Source organism: Aspergillus alliaceus, assembly GCF_009176365.1.
Source record: "Aspergillus alliaceus strain CBS 536.65 unplaced genomic scaffold BDW43scaffold_95, whole genome shotgun sequence".
NCBI lineage: Eukaryota > Fungi > Ascomycota > Eurotiomycetes > Eurotiales > Aspergillaceae > Aspergillus > Aspergillus alliaceus.
The window spans coordinates 49,077-68,347 of NW_022474778.1; the positions used below are offsets into that span (position 1 = coordinate 49,077).

The 19,271-nt window shown below is 43.5% G+C and overlaps 5 protein-coding genes across 5 annotated transcripts; 1 reads left to right on the top strand and 4 right to left on the bottom strand.

Moving 5' to 3' along the window:
* Positions 1-3,350: 3,350 nt before the first annotated feature.
* Positions 3,351-4,503, top strand: BDW43DRAFT_294680 (uncharacterized protein). Its single transcript, XM_032043978.1, has 2 exons — positions 3,351-3,893; positions 3,959-4,503. The coding sequence occupies exons 1-2, from the start codon at positions 3,566-3,568 to the stop codon at positions 4,489-4,491; spliced, it is 861 nt and encodes a 286-aa protein (XP_031894049.1). The 5' UTR covers positions 3,351-3,565; the 3' UTR covers positions 4,492-4,503.
* Positions 4,504-6,288: 1,785 nt separating this feature from the next.
* Positions 6,289-7,845, bottom strand: BDW43DRAFT_317045 (oxalate decarboxylase; the record flags this gene model as incomplete). Its single annotated transcript, XM_032048445.1, has 2 exons — positions 6,289-6,655; positions 6,728-7,845. 2 exons carry the CDS (start codon positions 7,843-7,845, stop codon positions 6,289-6,291), a joined length of 1,485 nt encoding a protein of 494 aa, XP_031894050.1.
* Positions 7,846-11,551: 3,706 nt separating this feature from the next.
* Positions 11,552-12,613, bottom strand: BDW43DRAFT_294684 (uncharacterized protein). Its single transcript, XM_032043979.1, has one exon. The coding sequence runs from the start codon at positions 12,154-12,156 to the stop codon at positions 11,695-11,697; it is 462 nt and encodes a 153-aa protein (XP_031894051.1). The 5' UTR covers positions 12,157-12,613; the 3' UTR covers positions 11,552-11,694.
* A 1,798-nt stretch (positions 12,614-14,411) lies between these two features.
* Positions 14,412-16,218, bottom strand: BDW43DRAFT_294685 (Zn(II)2Cys6 transcription factor). Its single transcript, XM_032043980.1, has 3 exons — positions 16,022-16,218; positions 15,366-15,967; positions 14,412-15,305 (listed from the first exon to the last, which is right to left on the bottom strand). The coding sequence occupies exons 1-3, from the start codon at positions 16,069-16,071 to the stop codon at positions 14,446-14,448; spliced, it is 1,512 nt and encodes a 503-aa protein (XP_031894052.1). The 5' UTR covers positions 16,072-16,218; the 3' UTR covers positions 14,412-14,445.
* Positions 16,219-16,607: 389 nt separating this feature from the next.
* On the bottom strand, positions 16,608-17,682 carry BDW43DRAFT_317047 (RTA1 domain-containing protein; the record flags this gene model as incomplete). The annotated part of the gene is made up of 3 exons (XM_032048446.1): positions 16,608-16,903; positions 16,963-17,342; positions 17,393-17,682. The coding sequence occupies 3 exons, from the start codon at positions 17,680-17,682 to the stop codon at positions 16,608-16,610; spliced, it is 966 nt and encodes a 321-aa protein (XP_031894053.1).
* Between the last annotated feature and the right edge of the window lie 1,589 nt (positions 17,683-19,271).

Genomic DNA, 19,271 nt, shown 5'->3' on the forward strand with positions numbered 1-19,271 from the left:
TTCTTAGTTTAGATTCCAGTACTTATAGTTCTAATATAGATATTACTAAAATAGTTTTTTTAATAATCTTAAGAATTTCCTTAGATTTTCTATAATTTTATAGACTATATTATTTATTTAGTATATAAGTTTATTTTATCTTCTTTTAAGCTATTGTCTTAATTATGGCTCTATTATTTATTAGCTTATAGGATTGCTGATTACTGTCTATAGTCTATTAATAAGTTCTATAACTCTTCAGTATTCTTTATTTATTAGATTTTCTTTATAGAGATTTTCTGATATCTTAGATATCTTAAAAAGTTTCTCTATATTAAGATTATAGCTATTCTATTAAGTACTGTACTCTTTATTTAAAGAATTAATTTTTTATAAAGCTTAATTTATATTTCTTTATCTTGAAACTGGCTTGTTATAGTAAACTCTATTATTAAGTCTGTTTTCCCTATTTAGGGGTCTTTGCTCAGTATTTTCAGGGCTGGCTATCCTTATAGTACTGAGTTATATAGACTCTATCTGGTCTTTTAGTACTCTAGTAATATTATATATGCCTCTCTCTAAGATTATATTAAGCTAAGCTGGCTTCTTAAAATATACTACTCTTAATTACTATAGTTTCCTGCCTTATTACTGTTTCTTCTGTGGACAGTTTTCTATAAAGTGTCCTAGCTTTCTATAGCTATAATATATTTATTCTTTTTTATATCTGTTTCTTTCTTTTTATAGGATATTATGGCGCTGTTATCATTTCTTATTAGTGTTAAGTTCTATAGATTATAGGCTATAAGAATTATTATATCCTTAGCTTTATGATTATATATTTCTATAATTATTTATACAGTAGTTATTATCTTGTTATGGAATCACTGTATTCTAGTTCTGTTATCCTTGTCTTTTAATATTGAAGTCATACAGTTTATTATTAATTTTAATTACTTATTTAATAAATCTATTAAGAGTCTTAGCTCTCTCTATCTAGATAAGTTTTTTCTGGATTTCTGGTTTTAATATTTCTTTAAAATAGTAAATGTATGCTTCATTACTTTAATTAAGATATATAATAATCTATATAAATTCTAATACTAGTTTACTAATAGATTTAGTTTATTTTATTTAATTAAGCTATTATTCCGCATTTTGTACTGTATTAATATCTTTAAAGATATTCTTAAGTTATTTCTTGAATTAATTAAAGCTGGCAAAAATTTATTTTATAATACTGTCTTAGTTATCCGCGATATTCTCCTGGTAATCCCTAATATAGGATTCAAACTAATTGAAGGCCTGTCTTTTCAGGTATATAGATATAAAGTAGACCTTATCTATATCACTAAAGATCTTACTTCTATTAATATTAAAGTATATATCCAGTTATATTAAGAAGGCTTTAAGCTTGCTTTACTATCTGTTAAAAGACTCTAATAGTCTGATCTTAATAGTCTTAGCTATTAGGCAACTTTCTAGTTGGTCTATCTACTCTTAAAGCTGTAATACCATTTCTATTATTTTTCTAGAAGTTAGATTACTATCTATCTGGCTAGCTACTAGACTTCTGGTGCTTGCTTTATTAGTAGATACTATAATATTTTAAGTCAATACAAGACTTGATTTATATAGACTAGTAATCAATATATTATATCTAGGGATTCAGTTAAGAGCTCCTAAGTATTAGCTGTCTTATATTATGCTATAACTAACCTAATTAATGAGACCTAATATCTCTGTAACTATAAATAATAAGTTATTCTGAATATAATCCTATCTAGGATTCTTCCAAGTGACCTAATCTGAGGTTCAGTAGGTACAACAGATTTTGTATATAGCTTAAGTCTAAAAGGCCAGGCCTATTAAGTATATATACTTAATAGTTAAGGAAGTGTAAATAAGTTAATTACTAACTTAATACTAAAGATATATCCTAAGTAATAATTTAGATTGATTATAAAGAACTATTCTAAGTATATAAATAAGTATTCTTATATATTTCTATCTATTATATCACTGCCATGATATATTATATTACTGATATATTATATTATATTACTAACATGTTTCGGTTATAGCGCTGCCATGATATAGCTTATCAGTGATATATTTTGGTCACATGATCCATTAATTATGTGTATGCGATAGTTGCTCATATAATTAGGTGTTTCTTGGTGCTTTTCCCTTCTTGGTGCTAGTGTCCTGTCGTGTCACTGGTTCTGCCGCCTGATTCCGCGTCTGATAAGTGCACTAGACAAGGGTCTGTAACACCCTGGTACATGTGCTTAAATATCTGAAAGGCACACGCGCTCTAGGAATCAAATACCATCAAAATTAAATATCAACATTCAATAAAGAACCCCCCGATACATATAGCGATTCAGATTGGAGAGGTCCACACACCAAGGCCCGCAGATCAGTAGGTGGATATGTCTCTAAGCTTGCCGGAGGACCGATAGCCTGGCAAGCAAAACATCAAACATGTGTGGCAACTAACTCAAACAAAGCTGAGTATATTGCTGTATCTGAGGCATTAAGAGAGGCCTACTGGATTTGTGAGATCTCCTACGAAAGGTAGGGGATCCTTTACGTCCTTATATACACGTAGATGTTCCCTTCGCTGCCCAGGTCACGTGCTTGGAGGCCTGAGGCAGCTACACCCAGTAGGCGAAGTACTAGCTTATCACGTATTGCTAACGTACGACATAGGATTACACTGTATTATCTAGATCTATATTGGTATTATCTCTTATATAGCAGTTAGTGTACTCTAACAGTTTCTGGAGATTATTAAACTTACAAGAATTAGAAGGCCCTACAATCTGTTAAGAATAGATTTAGGACTGATAATTTAATTAACCTGGATAAAGATAAAGAAGAGAGACTAATAACCCTATATGTCTTTAAGATATATATAAGATTTCTTTTGTTTACAAGTATATCCCCAGCACCAGCACTCCTAGTTGTACGGACCCTGTGTACAATACCCTGAGCAAGGCCTGCACCTCTTCGTGGTGCTCAGGACAAGTAGCCACTAGCTACGTGGTGAAACCAAGCAGGCCATTATGTATGTACATATTTATTTTTCTGCCGGTCCTATACTAGCGCTTACATGAAATTTTTGTTGTTGTAGTTTTGTCTTAAGGGTCTGCCGTAAGAGATACCAACACGCACCAGGCGCGGCGGGAGCACGCACCCTGGAACATCAAACGTCAACCAACCAGTGGGTGAATGGATGTAGTGAACCCTCGATGGACCACATACTAGGTAAGAAAGACTCGATGTGGGGCTTTTCCCACTTAACTTTTTTTCCACAGCTGATTAGCGCCGAGCTGAAATGTACAGCTGAAGGCGATCTCTTCCCCTGGTTCTTGTAAAACTTAACACATCTGCAGGCGTCTCAGGTAGCAGCTGCTTTCCGACTTGAATTCACCAATATCTGCTCCTTCCAAGAGCAATAGGAGAGGAGGGGAGTGGTTAGATGATGATTACCCGCCGGTCTCCGCAGTAGGGTTCGTTCGCATGCCACAGCACACTCACAAATCGATTGACTTTGTATATTGCCTAAGGCAAGATAGGGATGGAATTTGTCTTCATAAATGTCAAGGAGCCAAAAGATGCCCTTCGGCTCGCGAAGGAGCCGGAGATTCGATCCCATGTGGCTCGGCACCAATGGAAGCAAGCCGAGAACCGCCCATCAACTACCAGGTCGCAGAAGAACGCGTATTTGCCGATATGCGTGGACATGGACGTGTGTTCTCGAAGCGATCCAAACGCCGACCCGAACGATCTGGAGGATCGATCGTCCACCATCTCAATACCCCCTCAGTTGGGTGGACTCCGTGTCGATCCTTTCTGGTCATATCCGATTGAAATCAAGCCTTTCATACCACTTCTCGTGGACCACTGTATGTATTAAGTTAGCTATATTGATAGTTTACGCGAGTGTAGCTGTACTGACCGGTACTCTAAGATCTCGCGCATATGGCTGTTGAGATCCCGGAACTCGACCAGCCTGGGAACAAAGGCCTTTTGAGAACGAGTTGGTTTCCACTAGTGATGACAGATCGCGCACTGTTCCTAATCACCATGTTGCTTGCCGCGTCTAATTATGCCTCTGTACACAACAAGTCGGCCATGAAGTTGCATCTCCTCAGTTTTCAATGTGATGCCATCCAAGCCATCAATACTGCCTTAAAATATCAGCAACCTAGCTATATAAATGATGCCCTGATAGCCGCCATTGCGAAAATGGGAAGCTACGAAGCAATTTACGGGAATATCGACAATTATAACGTGCATATGAATGCCCTCACCCGCGCCATCGCATTACGAGGCGGACTGTCCAGGCTTGGTTTGGATGGCCTACTCCGGCGGATCATAGTTTGGATTGATCGTAATGCAGCCTTCCTGCATGGGTCACCGCTGCATTTCCCTGGAGCTACTCTAGTACCGGGCCAGCCATTGCCCGACCCGAACCCCGGTCATTTTCTTGGAGTTTCATGAGCTAAGTGCAATATCACGGACGGAGTTTGTGCACATATATATTTAGTAGCTTGCGTTACATATCTAGAGTTAATTGTTGCAACGGGTCTCACCCTTTGGTAATCTCCATAGTTACGTATAACCGTCGATTCAGTGAGATATATAACGAGCAGTATTGTTCGATTGTCTAATATAAAACCGGTCCCGGCAATGGAGTAGAATGTGCCCTGCAGCGAGGAACAAGTGGAAGGTGATATGTATAGCTGTGCGCGAGATTTGTCGTGAAACCTGTCTGTTGTGTTAGCTAGGGTTGATAAAAGAAAATGGAACAATGCAAAATGGGCGAGATGAACTCATTTCCGAGATCCGCTCACATGTCGACGGCATCCATGATTCTACATTCGACAAATGCGGCGAAAGAGAAGGATTTTCAGGGGAACTACAAGCCCCGGTGTCTTATTTGGGGCTAGATATCTGATCTATGCACCTTTATATCATCTTGTTTCTCGGGGGGTGCTGAAGAAATGGATCGATAGGGCTTCGTGAGCAAGTTGAAACGCTCAGCGGAGCGATAGCTAACCTAGATAGGATTCATGACTCCTAAATCCGACTAGCTTCCTTGCTGTTAAACCGAACACGGAAAATTACAGGATATTCAAAATACCCTAAAGCAGAGAATGAAACTCTGCGTAGACAGCTAGAAAACCTGAAGATAAGCGTGGAAAAGACACTTAGACAGAGTTTTCTGTCGTTACCTAGGTTACCCGTATATTCGTATCTTCTTCGAGTATTGATACTTCACCACTGGTGAGTTCAGAGATGGCTGCCGCGCTTTGCGAACTACTTAACTCCAGAGGATACCTATCGACCATGGCGATATTTGAAGGCTCTCGAGGCGGAACATAATCCATGGGCATATCTGGCCAGATATATATAAACGAGAGGTCAGCGGCCCGCATGGCAATAAAGGATAAAGAGATACTCTTCGGTATGTTGGGTGCTTCCCACAACACGTACTCTATGTGACGCAGAAATTTCTCGTGGTTGTGCCACTACTATATAGGGTCCCTCAAGAGATTCGACACGCCGATTAGGTTCATCCTGACCCGCGGAGCGTGTATACGTTCTTGAGGTTACCGGGTTGCTTCCCTCTCGTGCTAAGCTTTACGTGCTTAACCCTTGCGACTTCGACAGAACCTCCTGCTGTCTCGAGCATCTCACGATCGACAGCAGGTCTGGTAAGTGGCCATGGAGTCATATGCGTAGTCCATGCATAGTGGTAGTAGTGTAGTGGAATTTCTCGGGCTCTTCGCCACGAAGGCCGCATGTAGCCCCCTAGCAAGTATGTATAGAGTAGTTAAGATAAATATATGTATATACATATGTTTTTCATTTCTTTCTTTTTTTTTTTTAACATTCTTGGCGTTTCCAAGTTGTCCTGTTCTAACTATGAAGCATATAATCATCCGCATAATAGTGAAATTCAGTTTCCATAATTCCGGTTTATCGATCGGTTGGATATCTGGTATCATAACGGCATTTCTCCACGGAGGCATCGACACGGCCATTCACATAGACCTGCCCAATAGCTGTCATGAAGAAGGATATGTCTGCTGCCTATCCCTATGTCAAAGCATACTCCTAGCACTTAACGCATGATCCCCAGAGGTACCTATATTGCTATACTATGTTCCAAGATAATGATATATTTAGATTTCTAATCCTCCATCCACCAACAACAGCTCCTCTAACTAGACCTCCTCGCTATACAAGCACAAAGGCTACATGCCCCTGCCCCTTATAAAACATGCCACTTGCTTACGCAGTTCCGCTTCCCGCCTCCACACCCGTATAATTGCAATCGCCCTGCACAACATACTGCTTATTAGCCGACAGATTATCTAACAAACTATCCGGCAAATGCAACGTATCCTTGATAATCTGCCTTGGCGTTAGCTTCAACCACTGCCCGATTGAGATATCAGTGAACCGTGGCGCCTGCAACATTTCTAGGAACACAACGTCCTCGACACCCGTATTCTCGATATAGTGGGACGCAGTGGCAGGAACATATGAGATATCGCCCGCCGAGAAATCAAATGTCGCGCCCGCCGTTGGTGCCTGGTATACACTGACGCGGGCGTTGCCGGAGAGGAAGAAGCCCCACTCGTCACTTGTGCCATGCCTGGGTTGGTTTAAGTGAATGGTTAGTTCATGCGTGGGATGTCTGATAGTTTGGAGGGGGAGTTATGCTCACCAGTGGATTTCGCGCATTGCACCAGGCTTGATGGTTACCAATGCAGCGCTGAACATCCTCGCGATGGGGAAGCTCTGAGGGTCAATGATCTTGATGCTCCCACCGGGGACTTCGTATGCCTCCTGTTTTGACAAATGGTATGTGTAGCTGGAGTTACCGGATGCGACTCCCCCAGGACCTATAACAGTCTGTTCACTGAGGTTCGCGGGTGCGGGCGTTCCATTGAAGATATATAACTGGTCCTTGGGGAGTTCATTAAAGTCCGAGAGTGGCGCTTGGAGGTCCTTCGATAACACTTCTTTAGGGTTGCGCAGGAACATTTCAGTAATAAGCCCTGTACCGCCATCGTCAAAATCTCCCTGGTCAAAGACAAGCATAAACTCTGCGCCTTCATCCAATGCCTGCAGGGAATGTGGAACGCCAGCGGGGAAGTACCACACGTCGCCGGCCATGACATCATCGATGAAAGTTTGGCCGTCTTCATCCATTGTTTGTATGCGGACACTTCCGTTGAGGACTAAACTCCATTCATTGGCCTTGTGCCAGTGGAGTTCGCGATATGCGCCAGGGGCGAGCTTCATGTCTACTCCTGCCATGGCGGTGGCAATTGGAAGATTGTCTGTGTTCTCTTGGCGCGTCCATCCGGCATTTCCTGGGAGGATACGGTTGTGTGATAAGCCGATGGGCCATTTGGCTTGTTTGACGTAACCATTGTCGGAGGCAGGGGGAGCGAGCGTATCTGGGTTGAGGCGGTCATAGGCATAAGTACGTGGGCCGGGATCGGTGGAACCGAGGTCTCCACGGATGGGTTGGGGGTTGGTGGTGTCTTTGAAGGTGAATGGGATGCCAATATCCGCGTTGGCACTCTGGCCTGGGGCGAGCTCATATGAGGACTTCGGGACCTGGGCGCTATTGGACGGGTTAACCTCATCCGGAATAACACCTAGCAACGACGAGCTGCCACGGAGGGGAGGGCCCGCGTTCGACTCTTCATCGCCAACTCGACTGGCCCATCCATAAGGTGCCCCGGATGCGGGAAACGCGTATACCACTTGCAAATAGCTCGCAAGCACTAGGAGTTGAACCAAAGTATCAAGGATACTTGAGTGACGATGCATGACGTATCAGTGGACTAGTAAGCAGATGACAATAACTATAGCAGGAAATCTAGCTTAGATATTTCCATGTCATCTTGAAGGCTGAGAGATAGTGCCCTTATATAGCTATTTGGATCTCACTTACTACACTACACTCCCATTATTTCAAGCACTGGTTATTAGAGCCCCAGCCTACAGCGGAAATAAGGCGTCATAGTTTGAGAAAATAGATACCTACTATTCCACACTTTTACAGATCGGCAAAAGCTTAGGCTGCCCTGCTTGCGCCAACTTGACACAACTTAGGCTCCTCCGTCACACATGTGGAGAGCATCTCTTAGCCTTGCGGGGTATTATCGCTATGAATGAAGGGAATCTGTGATGGTGAGTGAGGGGAATGAGGGAAATGAGGGGATGAGGGGATGGCCCTCTTCCTATTATTTTTAGCTGAGAACACGAAGGCAATTGGGTTTGGAGAGTCTCATAACTAATCCTTTTCCGATTTGAGAGTGATCTGCATGCTATCATTGTGTATTTTTCACGACCACTGAAGGGATTACAATCGGCTAGTCGGCATCTCGTAATGTAGCCGATTGCTTGCTCTCTATATAGTGCTAAGTCTGAGGCCGCCGCTTGAGGGGGAGAGAGAAAGCGCACTTGGCCGAGGTTTAGGCGGAGATGCTAGATAGGCCAAAACACGTGAGATAAGTGACAATGCCTCCTTAAATTAAGTATTGGTTAGTCGGTAGAAGCCACGTAATGATATGGATCGCGGGATTTTGCTTTGGCTTCCGAGCAAACCCTAGGACTGCTCCAACGGCTTATCGGCAAGGCGGAAATACAGCCCTGCGAAGTAATAAATACTCTTAAAGGGTAAGCCAATGAAGTGCGCTCTTTAGGTGGAGTAGTGCCCTGTAGGGCTGAATTAAGTGGAAGGAATAATGTTGCCTAGTTCTAACGAACCTGGTGCAAAGTTTACTGTACTGTTGGTTTCCGTCTGGGTCCACTCATTTATCGCCCCCAAATCCTATACAGTTACCAATAACGGGCTAGGAAAGGACCTGGTATTTGTCTCCTAGAAGAATATCGTAGACTTTGTCGTTCTAGCAATTCTGCAAAATCCCAATTCGGGGGGATTTTATTCACTCAGCTCGTTTTGCCTTTCATATATGGGAAGGCATAAGTACAGTAACTTAGCAACTGATTAGTGCATATAAGCCATCTAGGTCCTTTCTACAAGCATGATGCAATGTCGCGCTACACTAATGATCTCAATCCTAGTCTAATCGTCGTTACTATTCTATACGTTAGCTAAAATAATGAGAAACTTATAACAGGTGTTTCGCCCTCATGTGGCCTCGCTTGGCGCCCTCGCTGGTTGGCCCTCTAGAAACGCAATATGACCTCTCCGGCTTGCGGCTGCGTCTCTCACTGGTTCAGGCCCTCCCTGCCACCGATCTGTGTCCGTCCTACAGTGTTGCAGGCATCATTCTGAACTGTCATTTACTGTGTCCGCTGCCAATAGGGATACTTGACTGACTTTACTGCGAAGAAATATCGCCAGGGGGAAGAGAGAAAGAGGAAGAGGAAGAGAGAGTAGATAATTTATCTATTATAGATAACCTCTTTACTATATAATTAATCTGGTTATATGTATAAATATATATCTCAGTATAATAGTCAGTTCTATTTACTGTATTAAAATAGTCTTCTCTTTAGCCTCTTCTACAAAACCTTCCATGACTTGAGAGAGCTATACTAGATATTACTATATCTCTGATATAACTCCTTCTTCCTGTATATCTGCCTGCTATGGCTGCCTGCGCTAGTAGAAGCATGCGCGGTACAGGACCCGTGGAACCTGCCAGCACTGTCCATCCCAAATAGCCCCTGTTGCTCCACCACCGGTCCAGCATCAATATCTGCCGCCCTACCAGCGCTACAGATCCTCACAGTACTCCCGCCTCTGCAGACGATGCTCTTGCCAGATTAGGCCCAGCGTTAACGTCCGCTGAATCTTCTGGTACCAGAGACTTAACCGGCCCTTCCTCGGCAGGAGACTGCGCGCCTGCAGCATTGCCACAGCTACCCCTGATTGAGTCTGTCCAGCAGGGTATTTACTCTCAGTGTGAGCAACCATGGCTGTTGGCAGCGGCAGCACATCAGGTGTGCTATCACTGCCGTGCCAGGGGCCGCTGTTGTTAGGAGAGACTTATCCCACGCAATACCCAGACTGATTCTCTACTGGTAGAATTAGCTGGTAGCCATAATCATGACTTCTTTTTTCCAGTGTTAGTCCAAGACCTGTATCTTCTGCAGTGCCACTCTTTTATCTACAGAGTATGATAGCTGGTACTGTGCCCAGGGATATAACTGTCTACCATACCTGCTATTCTCTGATAAACTTTTAGATCTCCTGCTACAGCGATATGAAGGTCGGCTGTTCTACATAAGTTATTAACTGAATAATCCTTTCACTTTTCCGCGATCAGATCTACTGGCTGGTTTGTGCTGTTTTACAGACATGCAAATATTGTCCTAGAGGGTCATGTCTACTTTTGTTTACTGGACATGGCCGATAGCAGCCATTGTATGTATTGGTTCCTGTATAATAAAGCGGCACGTGCTGAGTATGTATATCTACTTTAGGGTAATTTACATTGGCACTAGTTCGTGTTGTGTGCACCGGCTACTCCGCACCCCACCTTTCAGACATTGAAGGTTCACCTTGGCTAACGATGATAATAACTACATATAACTATTGTCGGAGACATTTATATATAAGCAATAGAGCAACGGTCAGTGGACCCAAAGAGGTGCTTCTCAAAACCTACCAGGCCATCTATAGACCCACCACATGCTCATTTATATACAGGATGCCACCAAGGTCTATAGTCATTTGCGGGCGGATTACGGGCTATCTCGGTTTCTCACTATGGTTTTTAGGGTAACTATCTTTAAAATCGCTAACGTACAGTATTCTATCTTCTGTAAATATAATTTCTTTATCTGAGTATTTTATCCATTGCTTTTTTACTCCTCTTTCTGGTTCCTTCTCTTAGTTTTTCTCAGGGCCTAATTATCTCTTGGTTCACCCTAATATCTTTAAAGGTTATCTTCTCTTATCAGTCCGTCTAGCGTTATATATCATTAACAATTTTTAGATTCGCGATGCTAAACACCCCTAATCCTATCCCATCGACCCAGGGCATAGGACCGAAACAATGCCTGCTATACATAATCCTTATACCAGCGAACTTCTTAGCTTAAGGTCCTTTAATAGGTGATATGTTATGTAAGAAGAATCAGTTAGCTCTTGTGATAACTACTCGGCAAGCTATCTAGAACACTCGAACAGTCCGTAGTAGTGATAGACTATTCTGTGCGAACACCACCCTTAGCCGGCTTACCAGTAGGCTTTCAGCTCTAAAAGCCAATATATATTTAAGAGATCAACTTCACAGTCATTAGCCAGATTTGGTTCAGGAAGCGAAAATATATTTATCTACAAAATAACTAGCTGACCAACATGCCAGTGTAGTAGATAGCATTTAAAACAGTACCGCGAGTCTATTATATCATAAGACAGGCTAAACTCCATTACGTTAAATAACTCTTCTACGTAGAATATCTGGTATGATATTCGTATGACATGATATCAAAACGATCATATTTAAGATCCCTATTCAACTATCTAGAAGGCCTACCTAGGTGGGAATTGTGAGGCCTTTAATATGTGGCCTGTTTACCATAGTATTCAGCAATCCACATACTACCACAGGCGGTGCATATACTTGCTAACAAGCTTGGTCTTTCTCCTCCTCGCTAATATATGTCATGTATTCGTACTCATACAGTCCTCTCGAAGGATCACGGGAAGCTTCCAGCACTTATTACATTGTGACGCCCACGTTCCGCCCTTGGGAAGCATTGGGAGACAGCACAGGAGGTCGTACCGGAAGACTTGTCGGTGAGTGTTACCCATGCGCCCTGGTATCTGCATAGACATATCACTTGCCATGTGGTAGAGATCGACGTAGAGACTTCTGTCCATGAGAATACACCAGGTTCTCCGCGGTAGAGCAAACCGCACCGAGAAGGCTGCCACCTTCGTGCTATCGGTGTCGCAGATAAGATACATCTCAAGATGAGAGCGATAGACTCAGCGAGTCGCATGTAGACAGCTTCCCATCCATTGATCAGGTCTCGATAATGCCGAGGAGGCGTGTACCGCAAGGGACACTGTTGTTTGTTGCGAACATCACAAATGCAATCACTAAGCCTTGAGTCTTTGCTGGCCTGGTGCAGCACAACATACAGGTAACATATCATAGCAAGAGTTGTCGGACGCAGCTTCAATATTGCATCAAAAGCTTCCTAGATCCGTATATAGAATGTAAAATCAATTCTCGCCGTAGAAGAGCGCTGAGACCTCCAGGGAGACATCTCGGCCACAGCAGAAAAGAGAGTCTGAAATCGGTCGATAAAAACCGGAATTCATATCTTCATGGCAATCACGATCAAGATCAGAAGCACCAGCTGTAAAGCAGCCGATAGGGTTTTTATCATAATCAAGATCATAGAGACACACTCGTGGATCACAATACAAGTAGATGGGGCATTTGCGAACTACGCCCGCGAGGCGGTAAATCCGGCATCGGATATTGTATGGCAGATCTAAAAAGTTTCGACCGCGACGGCGCGGTAGGGAGAGAGAATGGAAGTATTGCTCAAGTTTAGATTGATACAGACCGTTGTTCAGAGCCTTCACTAATACAGCTGAATCGAGCCTGAAGTTTTGAATGGGTCAAACGTCGGGTGGGGCACTGCGACAGCACATATATTATAGATTCAGGTACCAACCTGATCACCTGTCGACGGGCCCCACCTGCCACCTGATTTTCTACATACACCGACTTTTTCGACATAGCTTTAAACTATCATATCTTATTCATAATTGGCCCTATCGACGCGGCGCTTGCAGAGAGAGTTCTTAAAGCTAGAAGAATCGATTAATCTTACTAAAGTTGCTAAGGCTCATGGTGTCAACCAAATAACATTGTCAAGACATTACCGTGGCGTACAGGGCATAAAATACAATCAGTATAGAAAGTAATATATTCTCAATAACAAGCAAGTTAAGGACCTTTTTAAAAACTTTCTTATCTAAAATACTAAAAGATTAAATTCTATAACATATTAACTTCCTATAGGGAACAGTCTACTTAGGTTCTATTACCAGAGCATTAAAATAGCTTTCCAGAATAAAAAGAGAAACCCTAGTGAAGAAAAGCTTCTATAATTAAATTATACATACTAAATACAGTTATATAGCATAAAGGAAAATTCCGGGGAGCGCGGTGATTCTGGCACTATAAGGAACTGAGTCGGGACCCTTTCTACAATATCATGACTACTGCGATGTAACTTACTATTCATGGACGTAATGTACCGAAACCCCGGCGTAGTCTGGAGGGTTCTTGTAAGTATTAGTCTTGTATCAATTCTACTGCTCGGTTTAGTGATTCTCACCTAATCGACAGGCGTTCTGCCCTGTATAAGCAGATCCTTTAATTTTCTTTCTAGAAGAGTGAAGTGTAAAGAATATTTAAATACAAAACCAGCTCTGTGGTATATAAACTCAAGACCAATAGTACAGCAAGTTAAAAACACCAGTAAGTCTATTTAAGAAACTTTTCAATCATTCTGTAGTCTTCTATATCTAGAACTAAATATAAGAGCTTACTAGAGAACGGCCTACAGTCCGCTTGTTTACTAACTTCGTCACAGATCGGATAGCGATTCGGCCAGATGACCGTACAGGATACCCTGACCCAGGTGCATGGACAATCGGCCCACGAAGGGCCACCGATGAGAAAATAGCGGAGAACTCAATGGTCAGGATCTCAACGGGATTTAACGGGATTTTTGATTCTTTAGGCATAAAGCCTCCAGCTATGAATTATAAAGTTGTTAGTAGTGGTAGGAGGTCAAGAATCAGTCTCCTATCTGAATAGTGTCTGCTGCCTGCCTTTGAGCTTTCTATCTTCTTTGGCCTACATATCCTTACCTAGTTGACAGGTCCTCTGCCCTGAATAGTAGATATCCTTGACACATTTTGCACGCTGATAATGAAGCCGCCTAGAATAGAAGGTTTCCCGCTCATTTCGACGTTTAGTCAATTTATTTACCCAGTTCTGGCCAACAGGTTCAATTGTAGATCCACGCCTAGAAAGTAGAATATTGGCCATTTCCCAATTTTTAAAGCTGAATATACTAACAAGTTCCTACCCTCCTGCTCTGGTATCCTTTTCATATTTTTGTGCGATTTTAGTGGCAAGGTGGTGGGTCTCAATATAAAATAAACAAAGCGCGTTTCCCGCGCGAGGCGGCCGGCCCGGTGATTAATTTACGTTAGACCTAATTCTTCTAAGGCTTTAATATGGCAGTACCAGAAGCATCTGTACCTGTAGTTGTAATAAGCACTACACAGTTCGAGTTCCATTTAGAGAAGCATCACCATGATCCAATTGAAAGTGAACTAGTCTTCTATCTTCGAGTCCGATAGACATAAATGTTGATAATATTGGCATTGCGTCAAGACCACACTCATGACAACCGTTAATAAGATACGAATTCTTTCCACCCTTCCCATTCTCCGTCCATTCCATTTGGACGTCTACGGAATTCCACATGGGCCCGGCTAGTTCCCTGGGTGACATCAAATCCAATTGCATGTATCCTGCGAAATTCAGGCACACCATCTATCTCAACGTCCAACCCCAGCTCTTCGATATCCTTTGCTCTCCGTGCCACTGAAGCCAAGAGCGGAACTTCCCGAATTCCCTCGTTATTTGGCATTGAAAGCAGCATGTCAATCGCCTTCTGACGAAGCAAGCTGGTCCGACACTTAGTGGCAATCATGTACAGAGGCTGAACGACACCCATGTCCAAAGGGACTCCCAGTGTGCTTCCTGCGGGTTGACTGTGCCACCACGACACTAGCTTATCTGCAAGTCGTATCATATGATCAAAATCAGGTAAGAACCGATCGTAGATCATTTCTTCGGTGTAAAGACATGTTGAGGCGGTTATGACGGCCATGTGATACTGGATCAACAGTAGGGATACTTGTGGGGTCATCTGAGGGTCTCCTTGTGCCTTTTGGCAGGAGTAAGAGTAGTTGAATGCAGAGTTCCATTGCTCTAGGCGCTGTTGCAATAACTGCGTATCCGCGAGGAGCTCTAGGGGAATCAGACCCGGCTGATGGTAGCGATACTGTGAAGCTACCTTGCGTGAAAGATACATGACATTACCATATACCGCATTGAAGATCTGCTCCGCTTGTCTGAACGTGTCGAATATGTATGGGATTGGCTTTGTCTCCTCGACGAGAAGAACAGGAGACCGTGCACCAATATATATTGCCGCTTGTATGTCAAGTTTTACGTAGGCCTCTTTGATATCAACGTCGATATCTCCTGAGCAGGTAATACATTCATCAGCACGAAGGACGTTCCCGGCCAGGGGTCCCAACATACCTCTACCCAGGAATCGTGACATCTGTACAATATTCAGACATCTGTCGAGGTGACTTAAGGCACTTAGATGATCCTTAATTAGGATTTCGAACCAGATACAGATGATTCCACATAGTAAAGCAGCTTCAACCGATCGCCTGTCGCTATGAGACAGCAGCGCTCGTACAGAAGACAACGCTTTCCCGTATTTCTTCAACGCGAGCTTATATCTGGCATCCCCACGCCGAGAAGGCAGGAGACATGCCGTGGATTGATGTTCGGCATTCTCCTCCAGCATAAGTACACTCATTGCCAAGGCACATTGTCGAACAGCGGTATCTCCAAGGACTCCTTGAATCATTAGTGTCCGCCAAGGAGGTATAATGGATTGACCTCGAGGGCTGGTTGCAATGCGCTCCAGAAAATATGCAACATATCGAGCTTCTTGGTCATTTTCATAGACTAACCTTGCCAGTGGCTTTTGCATTGTCGGAATAGTCAACACGTGGGCGAATGAGACTGTTACAGCCGCCACTGCTTTCGAGGGCCCGTCGCAGCGACGACCAGTGGAGGTGCACCGCTTACAGGCCGGCCAGGATTCGTCACATCGGATTCGGCGAGCCCTTCAATCATGTCAGCATCTCCATCTGAGAGCTTGATCTAGGTGAGGTCCGTACTTGCAGGTCTGGCAACCAGTCCGGGATTTGGTATGCGTTTTTCGTGCCATTTCGTTTGACTTCGGCTAACAGAAAAGGAATAGGTATGGTTGATCTCCAATTCTCGCCGTGTGACTAGCGGATTTTGCACCTTGCCGTTATCCTCTATTGTAACTACCTGCCTGAACATACAAGAAAGCAACCTTAACAGATGTCACAGCTGACTCCCAGCCTCGTTCCCTTCCTTGAAGGACCACTACGCCTTTTGGCAACAACACTCTTGGCATCCTACATCAGCTGTAGCACCATGGACTTTACCTTTTCTGGAAGCAGAATACGATCTAGCCAATCGGTAAAACGGAGGGGGGACTTGGCATTCTATAATTCGATTAGGCTGGTTTTAGCCTGAGGCTAGTGCCGAAAAATGTACCTTTAGGATCATTACAGCTAAAATTGGTGTATATACGAAGCTGCTCCACTTCTCATTCGAAAAACCAAATCAGCCAAGGATACCGAGTTACCAATTAGACTAATTTGGTTGTAAAAGTACCATAACCTGACCCTCCAAAATTAAACAAGCCTTAACAAGGATAAGAACTAAATCTGATTAGACAGGGACCCGCCCACGCGCTGTAGTCGTGTACGAGTCTGATATCGCAGTTAACGCCATGTCGTCGCTCTCCCTTTGTTTAGCCGAAAGCGAGACGAGGTCCTTCCACTGCCCAATAAGACAGTATCCCGGATGAAACGCACTCATGCACGCACAAGCAATAACCATCATAGCGCCTTCGAGAATCATAAAAGCCACTTCGTCATTTGCCAGGTCGCTGCTAAACCCACCATTTAGCTCCGCAACGCGAAAGATGGACCGTATGAATATTGTAAGCGTTGCTAAGACCAAACCTAATAGATTCATTAGTCATTTATGAGCACCACACCAGGGCTTTTGCGGTCGACTGTACCTATGAGAAAGCCTTTCCATTTCCAATCACCATCGACCGGTTGAAGAACCACCGGAGCATGGCGCTTCAGCCTCCATACATAGTCGCCGCACAGGATCATAAAGGATCCTAGCGCTACAACCTGCAATGCTAAGCCGGCAATCATAATGTTGATGCCTGTGTGGCGCAGTCCGTCCTGGTTTTGGCCAGCCGTGGCTGTGATGGCGCCGCCGGCGGCCTGCAAGACGAGACAAATCAGGTCACAGGTGATGAAGACTCGGGCGTAAGTCTTCGGTTTAATTCTCGAGATGCTAGCACCGTAGAGGATGATCACTCGCCCGAAACATATGTAAATGGCCGCCGTTATGAAAGCTGGTCCAATGGTAAGACAGATGAGGTATCTGTTAGAGTTAGTCAATGGCACACGTCTACTTGCAGTACTTTGGCTTACTGCAGGAAGGCGGAGAAATTGAATGGATTAGAGTGGAGCATTACTCGTCCTCCGTAACCGATTATTTCGAGAAATATTCCACCGGACATGGCGGCCAGGTAGCTCCAGGTACGATAACGAATTCCGCAAATTACCTGAGCTAAAAGCATTGGGATGAACAGAGCGAGGTAGAAGGCATTCCCTGGTAGACTCGGAATGTATCGAATAAGGGCCCAGTCAAGGGGACATGTCTGAAGTGTACATGGTACGGTGATGATGCTTGGCGTGGGAGGTTGGCTTGTAGTCGACATAGTGGTACCAGGGCAGAATGAATTAATGAAGGCGATTTGAAGACTTCATACTTTCCTACAGCTACCCTTTATATAGGGAAAGTCCATCATCATTTTTTCATCCAAGGGCCGGGAAGTACATTTTGTATACAGGATCCAAGTAAAACATGCCAAGCCCAGTATTCGTATCCGCTCCAGGAGCCTCCACATGTGCAAAGGTCACATCCTCCAGCTAATCAAATTGGCCTCTCCACGTCATTGATAGGTCCTTGCTGTTGAGAAACATAGAGATTAGTAGGTGATGATTGGTAGGGTTTAGGATGTAGTCATTGGCCCTCGGCTTTCTCGAGAAACGAACTGGAGAGAAGTTACGACGCAGATTATGCTATTCCTATAGTAGCCGCAGTGCACGGAAATTGAGCTGATCTATTCCAGGCATCTTTTAGAATATCTGACTGAATAAAGCTAGTTTAAACTCTATTTTAGTTAATCCCTGGATATATACTTCCTTAAGGAATTACCTCTATTGCTTTACCTCTAGAGAGTAGAGAATAAAATCTCTCAGAATCAAGCTTCCAGGATAGTTACTTCCCCCTTTAGAGCCCTTTAAGGACCAGTATATCCCCTGTAACTAGGGCTTGCTGTATCTTAAAGCCTGCCAGTATTAAGCGGTATTGTCTAGCTTCTATCTTTCTTTAGACTTTATTTAAAGCTCTATTAAACCTCTTTTATCTACTTAAAACGACCTCCTAGTATTCACGCTTTGATTTATAAATAGTATTACGGTAGCCATTTCGAGCTTTTTTAACTCCTGATCTGCCTCTAGGCTTGTTTCCCCATATTCGGTTAGCTCTAGTATATCCTTGGCGGCTAGCTTTAATCTCTGGTCCCCCCCCCTCCCCATCGCTTGGAGAATGCGGTCACCTAGGCTTAGCGTGTTTATGAAAAACCCAAGTTAGGGTACTTTGAAGACATATTGCTTCGTCTTCCACCTCTACTCTACTACAGGTATCTCATAGAGTAGGTTATCACGCGGCTGGGGCTTTCCATAACAAACTGGCCTTATCCAGAGCCTCAGGATCTGCCTGAAGACCTTAAATCTACTATCCAGTCACTTATTTACTAGTTTCTATAAATCTATTTTCTAGGTCCCGCTCCATAAACAATATTAATTTATAATCTGACCCTGTAGGGTATTCGTTGTCAGCTAGCCAGCTGACTAAGGGGCGTATTTCTGGGATAACGTAGTTCCCAACCGAGCGCCGCACCCGACCGAGCGCCGCACCTCATATAAAATTCTGCCCGTGGCTGAACTATTAGGGCCTTTATCAACAAAACAATCATATTTCTATATAAAATCGAATTAGGATATTAATTAGGACATTGTCTGCGAGTATGCCCTAGAATATGACAATCACTACAGCGCGGGGGCGCTCGTACGCGCGGCCTAATTGGAGATGGCTCTTGATCTATAAGTATAGTATCTTGAGCTTCTTTAGCCTCATTTTCATGCTGTATATACTCCCGAGCTTCCTGGACTGAGAAACCTTCAGTACAGGTGATTTGGCGATTAGATCGCTTCTTTTTCTGCTGTAGTTCATCAATTGTAG

Coding starts and splice junctions, on each gene's coding strand:
- BDW43DRAFT_294684 (XM_032043979.1), bottom strand. CDS start 12,156: ATGATATGTTACCTGTATGTTGTGCTGCACCAGGCCAGCAAAGACTCA.
- BDW43DRAFT_294680 (XM_032043978.1), top strand. CDS start 3,566: ATGGAATTTGTCTTCATAAATGTCAAGGAGCCAAAAGATGCCCTTCGG. Junction 3,894..3,958: donor ACCACTTCTCGTGGACCACT/GTATGTATTAAG, acceptor CGGTACTCTAAG/ATCTCGCGCATATGGCTGTT.
- BDW43DRAFT_294685 (XM_032043980.1), bottom strand. CDS start 16,071: ATGGCACGAAAAACGCATACCAAATCCCGGACTGGTTGCCAGACCTGC. Junction 15,968..16,021: donor ACTGGTTGCCAGACCTGCAA/GTACGGACCTCA, acceptor ACATGATTGAAG/GGCTCGCCGAATCCGATGTG. Junction 15,306..15,365: donor GTCACGATTCCTGGGTAGAG/GTATGTTGGGAC, acceptor TTACCTGCTCAG/GAGATATCGACGTTGATATC.